Source organism: Leucoraja erinacea, chromosome 8 (assembly GCF_028641065.1).
Source record: "Leucoraja erinacea ecotype New England chromosome 8, Leri_hhj_1, whole genome shotgun sequence".
NCBI classification, from domain to species: Eukaryota; Metazoa; Chordata; class Chondrichthyes; order Rajiformes; family Rajidae; genus Leucoraja; species Leucoraja erinaceus.
This window is the reverse complement of record NC_073384.1, coordinates 69,894,959-69,916,156: the sequence shown is the minus strand read 5'-3', so window position 1 is coordinate 69,916,156 and position 21,198 is coordinate 69,894,959. Positions and strand designations below refer to the sequence as shown.

The window sequence follows — 21,198 nt, the reverse complement described above, 5'->3', positions numbered from 1 at the left end:
CTACAAAGATAGTTAATTAAAAAAAAGTCTATATTTTGACACTTTCTTTATCACGACAAAATGTTATGGTTCTTTTGTTTCCTTCTCCTCGAGGGTTCCATCTGAGTGATGCAGTTCACATCTAGTCGCATGTACCCAATTGGGCTTTTTACTTTTATTGCTGTCCGTGTTGTTAGTAGCCCCAAATATGGTCCTTTCCACCACAAAACTTACAAAATTCTTAAGGGGTTGGACAAGCTAGATGCAGGAAGATTATTCCCAATGTTGGGGAAGTCCACAACAAGGTGTCACAGTTTAAGGATAAGGGGGAAATCTTTTAGGACCGAGATGAGAAAATCATTTTTCACACAGAGAGTGGTAAATCTCTGGAATTCTCTGCCGCAGAAGGTAGTTGAGGGCAGTTCATTGGCTATATTTAAGAGGGAGTTAGATGTGGCCCTTGTGGCAGATACAGGATACTGAGTTGGATGATCAGCCATGATCATATTGAATTGCGGTGCAGGCTCGAAGGGCTGAGTGGCCTACTCCTGCACCTATTTTCTATGTTTCTATGTTTCTATGTAATCCTTGCTCATTGCTCACTCATAAACCTGATCTTCTAGTTTAAACGGATGCAAATTTCCTTCAGCCAGTGGGACCTGTGCCGGATTAACTTGTTCATAGATTTTACTAACTGATTCACACATGGCTTCAGCATATGTTAAGGATTTTTCATCATTCTAAATTTGAGCTACCTTCTCAGGAGTCATCGGGGGTCGGGTTCTTGATGTCATAGGTCGTCCCATCAAAATCTCGTGAGATGTTAGGCCTGTTATTCTATTTTTCTGATTTCTCAAGGTATACATCACAATAGGCATGGCGTCTGACATACTTTGGCCAAAGTGGCTTTTATCTCTCCATTTACTCTTTCTACCATCCCTGAGGATTGTTGTTGAAATGGTATGTGTAATTTACATTGAAACCCAAGAGCCTTCGACAAATTCTGAACTAATTTACTGGTGAAATGAGTTCCTCTGTCACTGTTTATTCCCAAGGGTATCCCAAATCTAGGTATTATTTCTTTCATTAAAATATTGCCTACCGTCCTTGCATCATCCCTCCTTGTGAGATGTGCTTCCACCCATCTGGAGACCATATCAATAATGACCAGAATGTAGTTAAAACCCTTTGCTGCTGCCATTGTACCCAATCTCAGAAGGCATTTCAAGTTGTGGTAGGTGATCACATTTTGCAGGTGTCTTCCCTCTATTATTTTATTGACACACCAGACATGTTCTTGCAACTTTATCAATGGGGTTAAGGAAAGAGCGTTCACGTCACGGCCCTGTCTCCACCAATCTTTCCACCACCACGCACAAGAAGCGACAAGACAGACACCACTGTATGCAGATGCCGAGAGGTGTGTTCATCTTCTAATCTCGTGTGTGTGGACTCGATAATAAGAAGAACTTTATCAATTACAAGACTAAGTGGGACCCGTTTGGTCCCAGCATCACACGGGAGGGCTGGTCACCAACGCAATTTTCCACCTCTCCATCAATTCCAATACTGCTCGCCAGTGGGGGGGGGGGGGGGCTGTCTGTTGCGCTAGTATGGGTGTTGCGGGCTGAAGGTACAAAATTTTTTTTCCAGAGGGCTAGTATAGACATTGTGGGCTGTATGGATGCTTGGGCGAGGCAAACAATTGGACTGCAGACACCCGACAACCAATATTCATTTTGTGAACACAAACTTGTTAAAAAAAAGGCGAGGCGAACAATTGGGCTGCAGACACCCGACAACCAAAATTAATTTTGTGAACAAAAACTTGTTAAAAAAGTCGAGGCAAGCAATTGGGCTGCAGTCACTTTACAGCCGCATCGAGGGGACTCACCGTGGAGTAGACATGCGTTCAGTGTTATTCGCAGCTCAGAGAGCCGTGACCCTCTCACTTCCTGGTCTGGCAGAGACTGAGTGAGGCATGACACTTCCTGGTTTTATAGTCCCTCCCCCTGCCGCCAGCAGGGGCAGCAGAGAGAATGGGGAATTTTGTAAAAACATTAATATCTCTCCCATTTTTCATCAATGGAAAAAATCCTCCACACTCATATGGCGGAAGGGGGCTCTGAGTGAGGTGGCCAAAAATGATGGCCATAGGTGGTGGCGTTCTCTCGGAAATCGCAGCACAGTCGGCCAAAAGCGGTCAAGATCAGAGATTTAGTAATATAGACTGTATGACTGATATACCTGGTGCTACCGTTGCTGAGACAATGTGTTTGCCATCCCCTCCCCTCCCCCCCCCTTCTCCCATGTGAGCCTGTCCATGAGCTAGGTGAGACAGGGATAAAAGTAGGCTCCTGGGGCAAACTACCTGACCAACAGGGTGGACCCAGACAATGGGGTCTTGATAACACCTTGCTTTGTTCCAGGAATTCTTTCCTGGAGTGATGCTAGGCTCTGGTAACCGGGAGCTTTCTTTGTGCTGCAGACTTAATTTTAGCCGCCTGTAATTGTGGGGTTTGCCTCAGGGCAACCTGTTTGGCTACATATTCAGCTTCTCTGTTTCGTTTTGATCCATCACCATGCGATGATGTATGAGCTTCGCATTTAATAATTGCAATTTGCCGTGGCAATTGGGTAGCATTCAATAAATATCATGCTTAATAGTCTTTCCTGTTGATGAGATGAATCCTGTATTTTTCCATAACTGCCCAAAGTCATGTGCAACCCCAAACGCAGAACGAGAATCGGTGTAGATATTAGCACTTTGATCTTTTGCCAATATGCAGGCACGAGTCGGGGCATACAGCTCTGCTGCCGAAGTGGACGTTCTGGATGGTAAAGCGTACACCTCCAGCACTTGGTGTGGTGACCACTGCATATCCTGTTAATAATCTGCCATCGCTAGGTTGGTGTGAAGAGCCATCAGTAAATAGGACCAGGTCAGGATTATCAATCGGATGACTCTATACGACCAGTCGGGGAGTGCCAGCGGCTTCTACAAGGAGTAGACAATGATGGGCACATCCTTCTTTTGCTACAAAAGGAGCTGTGTTTATAGCAGGTGATCGCTGATAAGTATAGTTTGGATGTGATAAAAGGTTAACTTCATATCCTGTTCTTCTAGCGGCTGTGAAATGCTGTGTCGCCGCTGAGTTCAATAATAACATCACAGCATGAGGGACAATTACTACACACGGGTGATCAAGAACGATGGGGATTGATTTTTCCACCATTGTAGCTGCCGCCGCTGCAGCTCGCAAGCAGGCTGGCATGCCACTTACTACAGCTGGTAAAGTCACGGAATTTACAGGCTACCAGTCTTTATCCCACTCCATGTTCTTGAGCCAGGACCCCAGTCGCAAACCCCTTTGATTCATTTACATAGAGTTGAAAGGGCTTTTTATAATTTGGCAATCCCAGCGCCGGAGCAGTAACCATAGCATTCTTTAGATTTCTAAACGCCTGGTCCCTTTCTGCAGTCCATGCTACTCTGGAGGGCTCAGTCTGCAAGGTGGCTGAACGCAATGCTGCATCTAGTTCCCTGTAGTCATGGATCCATTGTCTGCAGTAATCCATCATGCCCAAGAAGGAGAGAATGTTCTTCTTTGTCTTTGGGACCGGGATGTTCTCTCTTGCTTTTATTCTACCTTTCGCAAGTCTCCTTCTGCCTTCCTGCAGCCGGAATCCCAGATACTAGGCTGGTGGAACTGTAGTTTTCCCAGGGATACTTTGTGCCCTGTTCCTGCCGGATGTGGCAGCTATTTAAATGAGTCTTCTTTACAATCAGGACCCATCACAGTGGCTACCAAAAGATCATTGACACACTGGACCAAAGTAGACCTCTCTGATAATTGGAATTCCTCCAGATCATTTTTCACTGCTGCTGCATACACAGCCGGGCTTTCAGTATACCCCTGGGGTCGCCTAGTCCAGGTGTATTGTTGATCCTTGTACGTAAAAGCAAACAGGAACTGGCTGTCTTTATGCAGGGGCTTGGAGAAAAAGGCCAAACATCGGTCAATTATTGTAAAGGTGTCAGCTTCTGCCGGTACAGATGACAGAATAATATATGTGTCAGGTACTAAAGGAGCAATAGGGATCACTATTTTGTTAACAGCTCTCATTCTTTGACCAAACTCCATTCATTACGTCTTCCCACTTTCGGGATTGGCAGAATAGGGGTATTACACGGACATTGCATTTTCACTAATACTCCTTGCTGTGATAAATATATGATGACCATAGCTATCCCTTCTTCAGCCTCTGGGGTCCGTCAATACTGTTCTAAACATGGCAAAGCAGCACCTTTTTTTAAAGTCACTTTATGTTCAGGGGCTGAACGCACTCGACCCACATGATTCTTATGCTTTGCCCATAGTTCAGAGGGTACTTGGAGCAGAGCCATTGGTAACCTTGACGGATCTTCAGTTCTTACTCTCTCTCTCTCTTCTCTCTCTCTCTCTCTCTCTCTCTCTCTCTCTCTCTCTCTCTCTCTCTCTCTCTCTCTCTCTCTCTCTCTCTCTCTCTCTCTCTCTCTCTCTCTCTCTCTCTCCTCTCCTCTCTCTCTCTCTCTCTCTCTCTCCTCTCTCCTCTCCTCTCTCTCTCTCTCTCTCTCTCTCTCTCTCTCTCTCTCTCTCTCCTCTCTCTCTCCTCTCTCTCCTCTCTCTCTCTCTCTCTCTCTCTCTCTCTCTCTCTCTCTCTCTCTTTCTCTCTCTCCCTTTCTCTATATTGAAGTATTGATTTCTCTATCCAGAGATTTCTCTATCCAGAGATGCTGCCTGTCATGCTGAGTTACTCCAACTTTTTGTGTCTATCTTCAGTTTAGACTGGCATCTGCAGTTCCTTTCTATACATAGACTATTATTGTTATTAAGGTATTATTGTTTGTTTGTTTTTTGTGGGGTGTGTGTCCCTTCCCATTCCCACACTGACCTTTCATTCCTTGACCACCTCCAATGTCTGGGTGAGGCCAAATTCAAATTGGAGGAACACCATCTCATATTTAATTTAATTAATTTATTTATTTATTTATTTATTTATTTTAAAAAACTTTATTGGTATGATAAAATACATCGTTATATTGCCAAAGTATAAAACATGACATACATATTTAAAAATGCATGAATATAAATACAAGTATACTGTGCATGGATAGATATGCCCCTGTAATCTATATATATACTCACAATACACCTATAGCCCTTTATTGATTGCTACACGTTCTTGCAGCTGTAAGCAGTACAACAGAATAGCAAGTTTAGCAATTCAATATTAATTTCTTAGTATTAGTTAATGTCGATTAGTGTGTGCGTGGATATGTGCATGTTGGTCATTCACCGTCTCTCAGGTTATGACATTGTGCACCAAGATGTGCCTATTTCCTTCACCAAGGATTATTCTTATTTTCGATGGATCATCTAGTTTTTTAAATCTGGGGTTGACAGACTGAGCTCTCTCTCCATCCCTCCCTCACCGTCGTACCGCCTTCAAAGTCATCTTGCTGAGTCTCATTGCTCCCACAGCTAACCTTGACCTGTTTCCTTTAACATAGTTACTTTTTTGCATGTCTTTCATTCATTTCATAGTTACTTTTTTGCATGTCTTTCATTCATTTCTTCGATATCTCGATATCAGCGTCTATATCCCTTGTCTTTCCCTTTCCCCTGATTCTCAGTTTGAAGAAGGGTCTTAACCCGAAACGTCACTCATTCGTCCTCTCCAGAGATGCTGCCTGCCTCGCTGAGTCACTCCAGGTTTTTGTGTCTGTTTTCTTTGCAAGTAAGTAAATAAGTTTATTGCCCAAGTATTCACATACAAGGAATTTGCCTTGGTGCTCCGCCCACAAGTAACAACATGACATACAGTGACAGTTACGAATGACTCAGAAAACACTAAACATTAATAATAATAAAACATTAATGATAAAACACCATTGATCAAGCATGTGAACCAACAATACACCAGATCAAAGGGAAGCTACAGATTTTTGGCTGTTGAGTAGAGCAACTACTCGTGGATAAAAGCTGTTTTTATGTCTGGCTGTGGCAGCTTTGACAATCCGGAGTCGCCTTCCAGAGGGAAGTGATTCAAAGAGTTTGTGGCCAGGGTGAGAGGGGTCAGAGATGATCTTGCCCGCTCGCTTCCTGGCCCTTGCAGTGTACAGTTCATCAATGGGGGGAAGGTTGCAGCCAATAATCTTCTCTGCTGATCGGACGATTCACTGCAGCCTCCAGGTGTCGTGCTTGGTGGCTGAGCCAAACCAGACCTTGATGGAGAAGGTGAGGACAGACTCTACGATGGCCGTGTAGAATTGGACCATCATTGCCTGGGGCAGATTGTGCTTCCTCAGCTGCCGCAGGAAGTACATCCGCTGTTGTGCCTTTTTGACTGTGGAGTCGATGGTAGTCGATGGTATATGTATATGTGGGTATGTGTATGTATACATACACACACTGAACTTTTTTTTCTCATTTATTATATTGTTTACAGTGTACTATGTTTACATATTCTGTTGTGCTGCTGCAAGTCAGAATGTCATTGTTCTATCTGGGACACATGACAATAAAACTCCCTTGACTCTTGAACTGAAACAGGGAGCACTACTGTTGAAGCCGAGGTGGCCATTGATAAATACAGGAGGCGGTGTGAGAGAGAGTAAGTTTATTGTGAGCATATCACAGTAGACCAGTGTTAGGTGACTTTACCAAGAGGCCGATCCCACTGACAGCCCGTTCCATGCAGAGTTTGACCCTGGGCCATCCAACATCCAGCGTATGTCAAATATAGACACAAAATGCTGGAGTAACTCAGCGCGACAAACAGCATCTCTGGAGAGAAGGAATGGGGGACGTTTCGGATCGAAACCCTTCTTCATAAATATAAAATAATCTGAAGAAGGGTCTCGACCTGAAACGTCACCCATTCCTTCTCTCTCTCGCTAGAGAGAGATTCTGCCTGCCCCGCTGAGTTACTTCAGCTTTTTGTGTCTATTTTCAGTTTAAACCACCATCTGCAGTTCCTCCTTACACACATCCAGCCAATGTTGTTTCTTTGGAAGCGAGACAAAGACTTGTGATCTCGGTTGCGGTTCAGGCAGGCGAGGAGTGGCTAGAGTGTGATGGGTGATATTCTGCAGTCCTGCCTGTGTTTGCCAGCCTGCAGACTGGATGCCTAACTCCCTTGGGCACTAACTGCACCTGAAGCAGTCATACAAACATAGAAACATAGAAAATAGGTGCAGAGGCCATTCAGCCCTTCGAGCCAGCACCGCCATTCATTGTGATCATGGCTGATCCCCTATCAATAACCCGTGCCTGCCTTCTCCCCATATCCCTTGACTCCACTAGCCCCTAGAGCTCTATCTAACTCTCTTAAATCCATCCAGTGACTTGGCCTCCACTGACCTCTGTGGCAGGGAATTCCATAAATTCACAACTCTCTGGGTGTAAACGTTTTTTTCTCACCTCAGTCTTAAATGGCCTCCCCTTTATTCTAAGACTGTGGCCCCTGGTTCTGGACTCGCCCAACATTGGGAACATTTTTCCTGCATCTAGCTTGTCCAGTACTTTTATAAGTTTCTATAAGATCCCCCCTCAACCTTCTAAACTCCAGTGAATACAAGCCTAGTCTTTTCTACCTTTCCTCATATGACAGTCCCGCCATCCCAGGCATCAATCTTGTGAACCTAAGCTGCACTGCCTCAATTACAAGGATGTCCTTCCTCAAATTAGGAGACCAAAACTGTACACAATACTCCAGATGTGGTCTCACCAGAGCCCTATACAACTGCAGAAGAACCTCTTTACTCCTATACTGAAATCCTCTTGTTATGAAGGCCAACATTCCATTAGCTTTCTTCACTACCTGCTGTACCTGCACGCCAACTTTCAGTGACCGGTGTACAAGGACGCCCAGGTCTCGCTGCACCTCCCCTTTACCTAACCTAACCCCATTGAGATAATAATCTGCCCCCTTGTTTTTTCCACCAAAGTGGATAACCTCACATTTATCTTATATTATACTGCATCTGCCATGCATCTGCCCACTCACTCAACCTGTCCAGGTCACCCTGTAACCTCCTAACATCCTCTTCACAGTTCCCACTGCCACCCAGCTTTGTGTCATCCATCAAACTTGCTAGTGTTGCTCCTAATTCTCTCTTCCAAATCATTAATATATATGGTAAACAGTTGCGGCCAAAACACCGAGCCTTGCGGCACTCCACTCACCACTGCCTGCCATTCTGAAAAGGGCCCGTTCACTCCTACTCTTTGCTTCCTGTTTGCCAACCAATTTTCTATCCATGTCAACACCCTACCCCCAAATACCATGTGCTCTAATTTTAGTCACCAGTCTCCCGTGCGGGACCTTATCAAAGGCTTTCTGAAAGTCCACCCAAACTGAAAGGAAGTTCAACCTTGGTTGCAGCTAAAGAGATAAAGTGATGTTATCAAAGTTGGAGAGTCAGCAGCTTCATGCTCCATAGTGTGCATATCTGTGAAGAAGTGTCTTGGGCCCAACACATTGATGTAATCACACATAAAGCCCATCATTGTCTCTGCTTCCTAAGATTGAAGAGGTTGGGCATGTCGATAAATACGATCGAATTTCTACAGGTGTACAGTAGAGAGCACACTGACTGGTTGCATCATGGCCTCGTTCGACAGCTCAAACACCCAAGGAAGGAAGAGTGTTGGACACTGCCCGGTCCATCACAGCTACTGACCTCCCCACCATCGATGGGATCTACAGGAGGTGCTGCCTCAAAAAGGCAGCCAGCATCATCAGAGACCCACACCACCCTGGCCACTCTCATCTCGCTGCTACCATCGGGAAGAAGGTACAGGAGCCTGAAAACCCTGACCTCCACGTTCAAGAACAGCTTCTTCCCAGCAACCATCAGGCTCTTGAACACTGCACAACACTGACCTCAGCAACTGTGATCATGTATGGACTGTGTCTTTGGTTGCACTATGAAGTTCAAAGTTTGCATGAGTATTATGGATATTAATCATTGCATTATTGATTATTATATATTTATTTGTTATTGCAATAAAGGACCATCAAGCTGCAGCAAGTAAGGATTTCATTATGTTGTGTCAGTGATCCCCTCCCCCACCACTCTTTGACCCTGGGCTGTGAGGTGTGGGTGGTGAGTGGGGGGGGGGGGTCAGTCAGGGGTCAGGGTTCATGGCCCCCCCCCCCCCCCCACCACTCTCTGAGCCTCCAGTGCTCGGCCCATTGCCGTCCAGCAGAGTGAGTTTACTGAGCACTCGGGGATCTGCCAGGAGCTGGAGGCTGAAGCTGTGTCCGTGCAGGTGGGAGAGGAGGGAGATGAGCCGGCCATGGATCAGCTCGTACTCGGCGCATGCATCCTGCCCACAGCGGGTGGTCAGCACGTCCAGCTGGGCTTTGAGATTGCCGAGATGGGCCACCTCATTGAGTACCTTCCTCCTGGAGCTGAGCAGCTGCTCCAGTGCATGGTGCACCATCTGCAGCTCCCTCTGCCTCTCCCGCTGCCCGTTGTCCACCTCCAGCTTGCGGTGTTGCAGCTCCTGCAGCTTCTTCCGGCACAGGTCCAGCTCCAGAGATGCCTGATCAAGCTTCACCTTCACCTCCGCCTTGTCCTTCACTGCCTCCTCAATCAATGCCTCACAACGAGACATTTCTCTACAGGATCCCACAACCAGAGGGATTCCTGGTGACAGAGGAAGGGAGGTTAGTACATAGAGCAGGCGCTTCAGCCCACAATGTCCGTACCATCTGCCTACAGAGAATCTGTATCCCTCCATTCCCTGCTTATCCATGCGCCTATCCACAGTCCTTTAAACACGATCATCGCTGACTCCACCACCAACTGAAAGGATAATAGCCGTGATTAGTAAAGATGTCAAAGGTCACGAGGAGAAGGCAGGAGAATGGGGATGAGAGGGGAAACTGTCACCCATGATTGAATGGCAGATAAGACTGAATGGCCTAGTTTTTCTCCTATGTCTTATGGTTTTATGCTATGAACTGCAGATGCTACAAACTGGGATCTACGGTGGCGCAGCGGGTAGAGCTGCTGCCTTATAGCGCCAGAGACCCGGGTTCGATCCTGACTTTGGGTGCTGTCTGTACGGAGTTTGTACGTTCTCCCTGTGACCTGCATGAGTTTTCTCCGAGATCTTCGGTTTCCTCCCGCACTCCAAAGACGTACAGGTTTGTAGGTTAATTGGCTTGGTGTAAATGTAAGATTGACTCTAGTGTGTGTAGGATGGTGGTAATGTGCAGGGATCGCTGGTCGGTGCGGTGCGGACCCGGTGGGCTGAGGGGCTTGCTTTGCGTGCTGCACCTGCAAACTAAACTAAAACTAAACTTAAGGACATTTCAGGTTGGGACCTTCTTCAGAATGTTCCTGATGTTGGGAAAGTCCAGATCTGGGGGCCACAGTTTAAGAATAAAGTGTAAGCCATTTAGGACAGAGATAAGGAAACACTTTTTCACATGGAAAGTTGTGAGTCTGTGGAATTCTCAGCCTCAGTGGGCGGCGGAGGCCAGTTCTCTGGATACTTTAAAGAGAGAGCTAGATAGGGCTCTTAAAAATAGCAGAGTCAGGGGATATGGGTAGAAGGCAGCAACGGGGTACTGATTGGGGATGATCAGCCATGATCACATTAAATGGCGGTGCTGGCTTGAAGGGCCGAATGGCCTACTCCTGCATCTATTGTCCATTGGTAGCTAAGAGAAGGTGATTATTGGTGTCTAGGGGCAATGAATACAAGCTTGCTTTGGTTGTGTCAAGGTCCTGTTCCACCAGCATGTGATAGCATGCATCTAGCTTGAGGCGTACGGCCTCGCGGGGCCAGTCCCACTTCGATCGGCAAAGGCGCATGGAGTTGTGCGGGGCTCCGAAAAACTGACATTGTCTGAAAATTCCGAGCGCCAACGGCCTTTCGGCCCGTACGCAATGTCTCGACGGCGTACGCCTAGCGCATGCCGTTACTCGACGATGTCACCGCCCGACGCCGTGCGGCGTCCAAATTCAGTCGGCCCGCCTCCTGCCCAGCTGATTGGTGAGTATGATGTCGGGAACAGCCCCGCACAACTCCATACGCCTCCGCGGTTGGAAGTGGGACCGGCCCCGCGAAGCTGTACGCCTCAAGCCACCACGTTTGGTCGCGCTAGACGACGCATGCTATCGCATGCTGGTGGGACAGGCCCTTAAGGCTTTGCTCGGCTCTCAGATTCAGATTCAGATTCAGATTCAACTTTATTGGCATTGTGCAGTGTACAGACTTGTCCCTGTGGGCAGTGTTGGGGTCTGCGTGTGAGGGAGGGAGGGTGGTACGGTGCTGCGATCTGGCGAAAGATCTGACAAGGAGGACATGTTCCGCTGGAGTTTAAAGGCAGAGAGGGGATGTTTCCTTCAGCTTAGCTTATTATTGTCACGTGTACCAAGGTGCAATGAAAATCTCTTTTGTTGCGTGCTATCCAGTCTGGGGAAGGACTATACATGATTACAATCACATCATCCATGGTGTACAGACACAGGATATTGGGAATAACGTTTGGTGCATGATAAAGTCCAGTAAAGTTCGATTGAAGACAGTCTGAGAATCTCCAATGAGATAGATGGAGGCCACTTGTTGCTAGGATAGAATCAGTTGCGTAACAAGAGATGGGAAGAAGCTGTCCCTGAACCTGAAGGTGTGCGTTTTCACACTTCTGTACATCTTGCCAGATGGGAGAAGGAAGAATAGGGAGTGGCCGGGGTGAGACTGGTCCTTGGTTATGCTGGTGGCCTTGCTGAGGCAGTGTGAGGTGTAGTGCGAGTCTGTAGAAGGGAGGTGGGCCTGCATGATGGTCTGGGCTCCATCATTGCTGGTGTCTTGGTTTAGTGCAGTGGTGATCAAGTCGTCAAATTTATTCGTCACATACGCAGTGAAATGAAAAGTGGCAATGCTCGCGGATTGTGCAAAACAAAACTACAAAACAGAATGGAACAGAATCACATATTACATATTTGTGGGAGAAAAAAAAGAAGAAACAGCAATTTTAAAAAGACACCACACAACAGTAAATTGGTTCAGTAAGTTAGTCCCTGGTGAGATAGGAATTTACTGTCCTAATGGCCCCTGGAAAGAAACTCCTTCTCATTACAGCATGGCAACGGAGGCGTTTGCCTGACCGTAGCAGCTGGAACAGTCTGTTGCTGGGGTGGAAGGGGTCCCCCATGATCTTGTTGGCTCCGGAGTTGCACCTTCTGATGTATAGTTCCTGGTACAATGTTCCTCCTGCAGGATGCAGGAAGTCAGGGAAACTGCCCTTGTCCCTGACAACTACATCTGTGGGAATTGTATCCAGGGGCTGCTCCTTGAAGACCATATTAGGGAAGTGGAACTGGAACTACGGTTGGATGATCCCAGGATGGTCCGGGAGAATGAGAGCTTCAGAGAGAGGAATTATAGTGAGGAGGTCACACACAAGGCCCAGGAAGAAAGTGGGCGGGTGATGTTACTGATGGTTTGTCCAGTGAGGCTGTATGGGTGTAGGGTGTAGAAATAAATAGGGGGTGATCACCTTGTTGGCCATGTACTACATACCTCTAAATAGTCAATGGGAAATAGAAGAGCAAATCTGTCAGGAGATTGCAGACAGCTGCTAGACTAATACAGTTATCAGGGATGTTAACGTTCCTAACATAGACTGGGACAGTCATAGTGTCAAGGACTTACAAGGGTGGACTTTGTCAGATGTGTTGAGGGGGGTTTCCTCCGTCAATATGTGGAGGCCCCACACAGGAGAAGGGCAACGCTTGATGTGGTCTTGGGAAATTTTGAGGGGCAGGTGGATGAAGTGTTTGTGGCCAAACCTATTGGGAGCAGTGACCACTGTTCTATTAGTTTTCAAATAGTCATGGATAATGGATGGAGGAACCACAAGTTACAATTCTGAATTGAGGCAAGGACAGCTTTATTGGTGTTTATTAGGAAGTTGCTCAAGTTGATTAGAGTAGGGAGCGCCCGTGTACCAGCTTTGAGGCCTGTGTTGCTGGGCTGGGGCCTGCAGTGTTGCTGGGCTGGGGCCTGTGTTGCTGGGCTGGGGCCTGCAGTGTTGCTGGGCTGGGGCCTGCAGTGTTGGGCTGGGGCCTGTGTTGCTGGGCTGAGGCCTGCAGTGTTGCTGGGCTGGGGTCTGTGTGCTGGGCTGGGGCCTGCAGTGTTGCTGGGCTGGGGCCTGTGTTGCTGGGCTGGGGCCTGTGTTTCTGGGCTGGGCCTGTGTTGCTGGGCTGGGGCCTGCAGTGTTGTGCTGGGGCCTGTGTTGCTGGGCTGGGGCCTGTGTTGCTGGGCTGGGGCCTGTGTTGCTGGGCTGGGGCCTGTGTTGCTGGGCTGGGGCCTGTGTTGCTGGGCTGGGCCTGTGTTGCTGGGGCATGTGTTGCTGGCCTGCATTATTAGGCTGGGGCCTGTGTTGCTGTGCTGGGGCCCTGTGTTGCTGGGCTGGGCCTGTGTTGCTGGGCTGGGGCCTGTGTTGCTGGGCTGGGCCTGTGTTGCTGGGGTGCTGGGGGCGTGTGTGTTGCTGGGCTGGGGCCTGTGTTGCTGGGCTGGGGCCTGTGTTGCTGGGCTGGGGCCTGCTGCCTGTGTTGCCTGGGCTGGGGGGCCTGTGTTGCTAGGCTGGGGGCCTGTGTTACTGGGCTGGGGCCTGTGTTGCTGGGCTGGGGCCTGTGTTACTGGGCTGGGCCCTGCAGTGTTGGGCTGGGCCTGTGTTGCGGGCTGGGGCCTGTGTTACTGGGCTGGGGCCTGTGTTGCTGGGCTGGGGCCTGTGTTGCTGGGCTGGGGCCTGCGTTGCTGGGCTGGGGCCTGCAGTGTTGGGCTGGGGCCTGCGTTGCTGGGCTGGGGCCTACATTGCTGGGCTGGGGGCCTGTGTTGCTGGGCTGGGGCCTGTGTTGCTGGGCTGGGGCCTGTGTTGCTGGGCTGGGGCCTGCGTTGCTGGGCTGGGGCCTGTGTTGCTGGCCTACATTGCTAGGGCTGGGGCCTGTGTTGCTGGGCTGGGGCCTGTGTTGCTGGGCTGGGGCCTGTGTTGCTGGGCTGGGGCCTGTGTTGCTGGGCTGGGGCCTGTGTTTTCAACACTGGGGCCTGTGTTGCTGGGCTGCGCCTGTGTTTCAACACTGGGGCCTGTGTTGCTGGGCTGGGGGCCTGTGTTGCTGGGTTGGGGGCCTGTGTTGCTGGGCTGGGGCCTGTGTTGCTGGGCTGGGGCCTGTGTTGCTGGGCTGGGGCCTGTGTTGCTGGGCTGGGGCCTGTGTTTCAACACTGGGGTCTGTGTTGCAGGGATGGATCTGTGTTGCTGGGCTGAGGCAGGGCGGTGTGACACCACACAGGAAGCTGTTGGGGTGAGCTGCAGACTCAGCGGCTCTCTGTCGCTGAATAAGCACTTTCTGTTCCTCCGGCCTCAGCATTGCTCACCAGCGCTGCAGGCAGTCCCCGACCACTGCTCCCTGGATCACCGCCCACACACACGCCCCCCACCCCGGCACTCTTCCCCACACACCCACAAACACTCTCCCCCCTCACACTTCAGCCCCTCACACAGTAATCTCCTCCCCCACCCTCACCCACACTCCCTCCCACCCACGCACTCTCCTCCCCCCCCCCACCCACTCACTCCCCCCCTCACCTCCCCTCTCCCCCCCCCACCCCCCTCTCCCTCCCACCCACGCACTCTCCCCCTCATCCCCTTTCCCCCCCCTCACCACCTCCCCCCTCCCCCCACACACTCCCTCCCACCCATTCTCCCCCTCTCCCCCTCCCACTCTCCCCCCCTCACCCACTCCACTCTCCCCCCCCTCACCCACCCACCCACTCTCCCCCCCCCACCCCCCACTCACTCTCCCCCCCTCACCGGCACTCTCCCCCCCCCCCCCCCCCCCCCACTCTCGCGCCCACCCCCACCCACTCTCCCCCCCACCCACCCACCCACCCACTCTCCCCCCTCACCCACCCACCCCACTCACTCCCCCCCTCACCCACCCACCCACTCTGCCCCCTCACCCACCCACCCCACTCTGCCCCCTCACCCACCCACCCACTCTCCCCCCTCACCCCACCCCACCCACTCTCCCCCTCACCACCCACCACCCACTCTCCCCCCTCCCCCACCCCCCCCCACTCCCCCCACCGATACTCAAGGTGGCACATGATAGACAATGATAAAGTAAAGGCTCACACTCTTTCTCCCAGGGTAGAGGATTGTAAAACTAGGGGGCACTGACTCATGTAACATGGCGGCATGGTGTCGCAATGGTAGAGTCGCTGCCTTCCTGCGCCAGAGGCCCGGGTTCGATCCTGACTATGTGCGCTCTCTGTAAGGAGTAAGTTCTCCCTGTGACCACGAGGGTTTTCTCCGGGTGCTGCGGTTTCCTCCCACATTCCAAAGACGTACAGGGTTGTAGGTTGATTGGCTTGGGTAAATTTATCGAGTGGGCCGGATAGTGGGCAGGTCAGTGCGGATTCGGTGGGCTGAAGGGCCTGTTTCCACACTGTATCACTAAAGACTAAAGTAAAAGTCTAAAGGCTTAAGGTGAGAGGGGAGACATTTAGATATGACCTCAGGGGCAACTTTTTCACTCGGAGGATAGTCCGTATTTGGAATGAGCAGCATGAGGAAGCTGAAGAAGAGGATACAATTAACACTTTAAAAATACATTTTGACAGAAATATGGATAGGAAGGGTGGGATATGGGCCAAAGACAGGCAAATGGGACTAACCCAGTATGACAACTTGGTCAGCACGGACAATGTGGGCCGAACGGCCTGGTTCTGTGCTGTACAGATGTATGACTATGAACCGAGGGGTGAAAGGTCAGGGGAGAGTGGGGTCAGTGGGAATGTGGAGCTGGGGGTCACAGTAAGATCTGGATGGAAGGCAGACCGGAAGGTTCGATAGGATGAGTGTTTAAGAAGGAACTGCAGATGCTGGAAAATCGAAGGTAGACAAAAATGCTGGAGAAACTCAGCGGGTGAGGCAGCATCTACGGAACGAAGGAAATAGGCAACGTTTCGGCCCGAAACGTTGCCTATTTCCTTCGCTCCGTAGATGCTGTCTCACCCACTGAGTTTCTCCAGCATTTTTGTCTACCTTCGATAGGATGAATGGTCGCCTCTCCTGGTACATATCCTGAGCTGAGGGGACTGGAGCCAGAGAAGTAGATAGGACTGTATTAACAGGGAACATATAAACATAGACCAGTGCAGCACTGCAACAGGCCCTTCGGCCCATAAAGATTGTACTGATCACCATGCCAAATGTAATCTCCTCTGTCTGTCTGTGTGAACCCTATCCCTCCATTCCCTGTATACCCCTGTGCCTATCTGAAAGTCTTTTAAACACCTGTACGACATCTGCCTCAAGTGCGTTCCAGGCACCCGTCACCCTCTGCATAAAAAAATTGCCCCCCACATCTCCTTTAAACTTTGCCCCTCTCAACTTAAGGGTATGCCCTGAAGTATTTGAATGTTCCCTCCTGGTCAGTAAAGGTTCTGACTGTCGAGAAACATAGAAACATAGAAAATAGGTGCAGGAGTAGGCCATTCGGCCCTTCGAGCCTGCACCGCCATTCAATATGATCATGGCTGATCATCTAACTCAGTATCCTGTACCTGCCTTCTCTCCATACCCCCTGATACCTTTAGCTACAAGGGCCACATCTAACTCCCTGTTAAATATAGCCAATGAACTGGCCTCAACTACCTTCTGTGGCAGAGAATTCCACAGATTCACCACTCTCTGTTTGAAAAATGTTTTTCTCAGCTCGGTCCTAAAAGATTTCCCCCTTATCCTTAAACTGTGACCCCTTGTTCTGGACTTCCCCAACATCGGGAACAATCTTCCTGCATCTAGCCTGTTCAACCCCTTAAGAATTCTGTAAGTTTCTATAAGATCCCCCCTCAATCTCCTAAATTCTAGCGAGTACATGCTGAGTCTATCCAGTCTTTCTTCATATGAAATCATCTTTGGAGTGTGGGAGGAAACCGAAGATCTGGGAGAAAACCCAGGCAGGTCACGGGGAGAAGGTACAAATGATACAGACAGCACCCGTAGTCGGGATGGAACCCGGGTCTCGGGCGCTGCATTCGCTGCGCCACCGTGACTCCCGTGAAAGGTCAAGACCCTTCTTCAGATATTCTGGTAAACCTCCTCTGCTTTTTTCCAAAGCCTCCTCATCCTTCCTGTAATAGGGCGAGCAGACAGCACACAATGTGGCCTGACCAAAGTCCTATAAAGCTGCAGCATGGTTTCCTGACTCTTATACTCAATGCCCCGCCCCGACCTATGGTAGCAATACAGTCGTATGCCTTCTTTGCTGCTTCCAGTGAGTTACAGACTTGGACCCCAAGATCCCTCTGAGTGATCAGATGCCCAAACTTACCGACAAAGGGCAGGATGCCCAGCCCGATGCCCAAGTTCCGCAGTGTCCTCTTCTGGTCCCTGCGGGCATTCTCCGTATCCTGGGTGTGCTGAGCCTGTCGCATCTCCAGCTGCCATCTCTCCACATCATCTCTGACCACCTCTCTCCTGCTCTCCTCACTCACCATCTGCTTGTCCAGCTGCAGAAGCTGCTGCTTCACGTTCCCCATCTCTTGCTCACAGCTCCTCTTCTCCTCGGCTGCGTCCTCCACCTCCTTGTCCAGGTCTTCCAGCACCGCCCCAGCCTGTGTTGCAGCCTCACTGACGTGTGAGTGAGCTTCCCTCACCGCCGTTCCCAGCGCGGTCTCCTCGCTGGGACACAGTTGTTGCTGGCTGCCGCGGCTGGAGATGTGGTTCAGGCTCAGTGCTGAGGTGAGCATCTTCAGGTAATGAGGCAGCACAGTACGCTTGAATCTCAGCTCGTGTTCCATCGCCCACCGCTCACCAGGGCTGTTGTCAACCAACGTGCTGGCTGCACCCGTCCGTCCCCTCTCTTGCTCTCTCCCAGTGACGACAGCTCACAGGATGTGGTGGGTGGGAGGGGCACCCGCCCGGTGCAGGTTGTGGGGACGAGGAGGGGGCATCCTGGGGACTCACTCCCTCCGCTCTCCTCACTCTTGCCACTCTCCTCAGTGCCAGACTTGCCCACTGCCCCCCTGGGGCAGGTCCCAGCCCCCACTGCCCCCAACACCCCTCCCTTCACCCCCCCTCCTCCACTGCGCCGTGTCACACTCAGGCACAGCTGCATTCTTGGGCAATCACGCAGCGTCAGTCTGGCTGCATGACTGCAGGAGATGACTCATACGGACAGGCAGACGCACACGCGGACATGGATACATACACGCACACACGCACATGCAGGCACATAGATACACACACACACATAGACATGTACACACAGATACACACACACACACACACATGTACACACAGATACACACACACACATAGACATGTACACACACACACACACACATGCAGGCACACAGATACACACACACACATAGACATGTACACACACACACACACATGCAGACACACAGATACACACACACATAGAAATGGACACACAGATACACACACACATAGACATGTACACACAGATACACACACACACACATAGACATGGACACACAGATACACACACACATAGACATGTGCACACAGATACACACACACATAGACGTGTACACACACACACACACACACACACACACACACACACACACACACACACATGCAGGCACACAGATACACACACACATAGACATATACACACAGATACACACACACACATAGACATATACACACAGATACACACACACACACACACACACATACACGGACACATAGATACACACACACACGTACATGTACACACACATACACACACACACACATAGACATGGTACACACACACACACACATAGACATGGACACACAGATACACACACACATAGACATGTACACACAAATACGCACACACACACACACACATAGACATATACACACAGATACACACACACACACATAGACATGTACACACAGATACACATACATAGACATGTACACACAGATACACACATACACATAGAAATGTACACACAAATACACACACACATAGACATGTACACACAGATGCACAAACACACACATAGACATGTACACACATATACACACACACATAGACATGTACACACAGATCCAAACACACATAGACATGTACACACAGACATGTACACACAGATACAAACACACATAGGCATGTACACGCAGATACACACACACACACACACATAGACATGTACATGCAGGCACACAGATACACACACACACACACATAGACATGTACATACAAATACACATGTACACATAGACATGTACACACAGATATACACACACACACACACACACACAGAAACAGCCTCAGATAGACGCACACAGTCAGAGAGACACACAGACACACACACAGCAACAGTCTCAGATATACATACACAGAGAGACACACAGACACATGCAGAGATACACTCACACCATCGCACAGACACACACTATTATGTCGACCAGGGGTGGGGAACCTACGGCCTTAAGGCCGCATGCCTTAAGGAATTAATCCATTAGGAATGAATCCAAATTTTGTACAACAAATCCTTTCATTTTTATTAATATGTTTTTGTTTGTCTTATTATTTTTATTTTAATCTTAAAATGAACGTATTTAAAATACCAAAGAGCAAAAGGAGATTCAACTAAATAATCCTCCCCGACTGACGGCCACAATTAAAACATTAGTAAATCAATAGGGCTATTTTAACACATGTTATGCTCATGATTTAGTTGTAATGCGACTCTAGAATGTACGTTCACCTCCCTAGCTGACTGGCACCACCACCACCGCATGAGGCTGGTTGACGAGAGGGAGAATGTCGTCCAGTCTTCAGTATTATCAACTTTCGATAGCGGTGGACGTGGCTTCCCGATTGTAGTTGAATTTGAGAATAGTTAAACTGCGCATTTGTTCGACTGTTTTTTAAATTCTGTCTGAGTAACAGCCCATCATGTCAAAGAAAACCAAGCGGGAAGAAATAAGAGTTTTTAATGAGGATTGGGAATGGGAACTGCAATATTATCAGCATTATGCCACTCATAAGGACCACAAATATTTCAAATTGGAGAGTGAGGCGCGAAAGGTTGCATTGCAGAAATTAAAAGCTAAAAAGCAGCGGCAAAGGCAGTTATTTCAAGCAGTGGTAAGACCCGGACATAATACTACTGAAGCGACATAAAGTAGCGTATTTACTCAGGGGGACAAAAGGGAGCCATTTAGCGATGTAGAAATCGTAAAAGAATGCATTGTCGATGTTGGAGGATGCTTAGACCCCAATAAGGTTTCAAAGTATAAACAACTGCCTCTTTCAAGGAGAACTATAACAGATCGGCAGCATGAATTAGCCCTCAATGTAACAGAACAACTTCACGCAATATTCCAAAAGGATACATTTTGAAGTATATCTAATTGAAGTTTCTTGGATGTGGCCTTATTAGATTACAGCTAACTTAATGCGGCATTCTGACATGAAAAGGTTCCCCACCCCTGATGTAGATATGCTACTCTAACTGGCAAATACACATGGTTGAGGGATGGGAAGAGTGTTTTAATGTTTAAGCAGGAACTGCAGATGCTGGAAAATCGATGGTAGACAAAAGTGCTGGAGAAACTCAGTGGGTGCAGCAGCATCTATGGAGCGAAGGAAGTAGGCAACAATTCGGGCCGAAACCCTTCTTCAGACTGATGTAGGGTGGGCGGGGAGAAGAAAGGAGAAAGGAAGAGGAGGAGCCCGAGGGCTGATGGAGAGCTGAGAAGGGGAGGAGACAGCAAGGGCTACCGGAAATTGGAGAAGTCAATGTTTATGCCGCTAGGGTGCAGCCTGCCCAAGCGGAATATGAGGTGCTGCTCCTCCAATTTTTTAATGCCAGGCATGGGGGTGGGGGGAGGGGGGGGGGGGGGGGGGGGAGGGGGGGGGGGGGGTGGGAGGGGGGGAGGTGTTTAAGGTGAGAGAGGGCTAGTTCAGGGGCAGCATGCTGCTGATGGGGTGATGGGCAAGACTGGCAGGACCAGCAACCCTGGGTAACTCTGGTGAGGACAACGAAGGAGGCACATGTCAGCTAGAGGCAGCCGGGGGCAAGGAAATCACCAGAGGAGAGTAAGGGATGTAGTCGTGCATTGAAGAGGGACGTCAGGATGGAGACCAGGATGTAAGACACCTCTGACAGATAA

The 21,198-nt window shown here is 49.4% G+C and overlaps 1 protein-coding gene across 1 annotated transcript; it reads right to left on the bottom strand.

Annotated features, from left to right (window-relative positions):
- Positions 1-9,155: 9,155 nt before the first annotated feature.
- LOC129699885 (uncharacterized) lies at positions 9,156-18,011 on the bottom strand. Its single transcript, XM_055640023.1, has 2 exons — positions 17,384-18,011; positions 9,156-9,679 (listed from the first exon to the last, which is right to left on the bottom strand). The coding sequence occupies exons 1-2, from the start codon at positions 17,850-17,852 to the stop codon at positions 9,156-9,158; spliced, it is 993 nt and encodes a 330-aa protein (XP_055495998.1). The 5' UTR covers positions 17,853-18,011.
- Positions 18,012-21,198: the final 3,187 nt, after the last annotated feature.

What these genes read in the sequence shown, in the direction of transcription:
- LOC129699885 (XM_055640023.1), bottom strand. Translation starts at nt 17,852, where the DNA reads ATGGAACACGAGCTGAGATTCAAGCGTACTGTGCTGCCTCATTACCTG. An exon ending in GGGCATCCTGCCCTTTGTCG is followed by an intron (nt 9,680 to 17,383) that starts GTAAGTTTGGGC and finishes CTCTGTCACCAG; the next exon opens with GAATCCCTCTGGTTGTGGGA.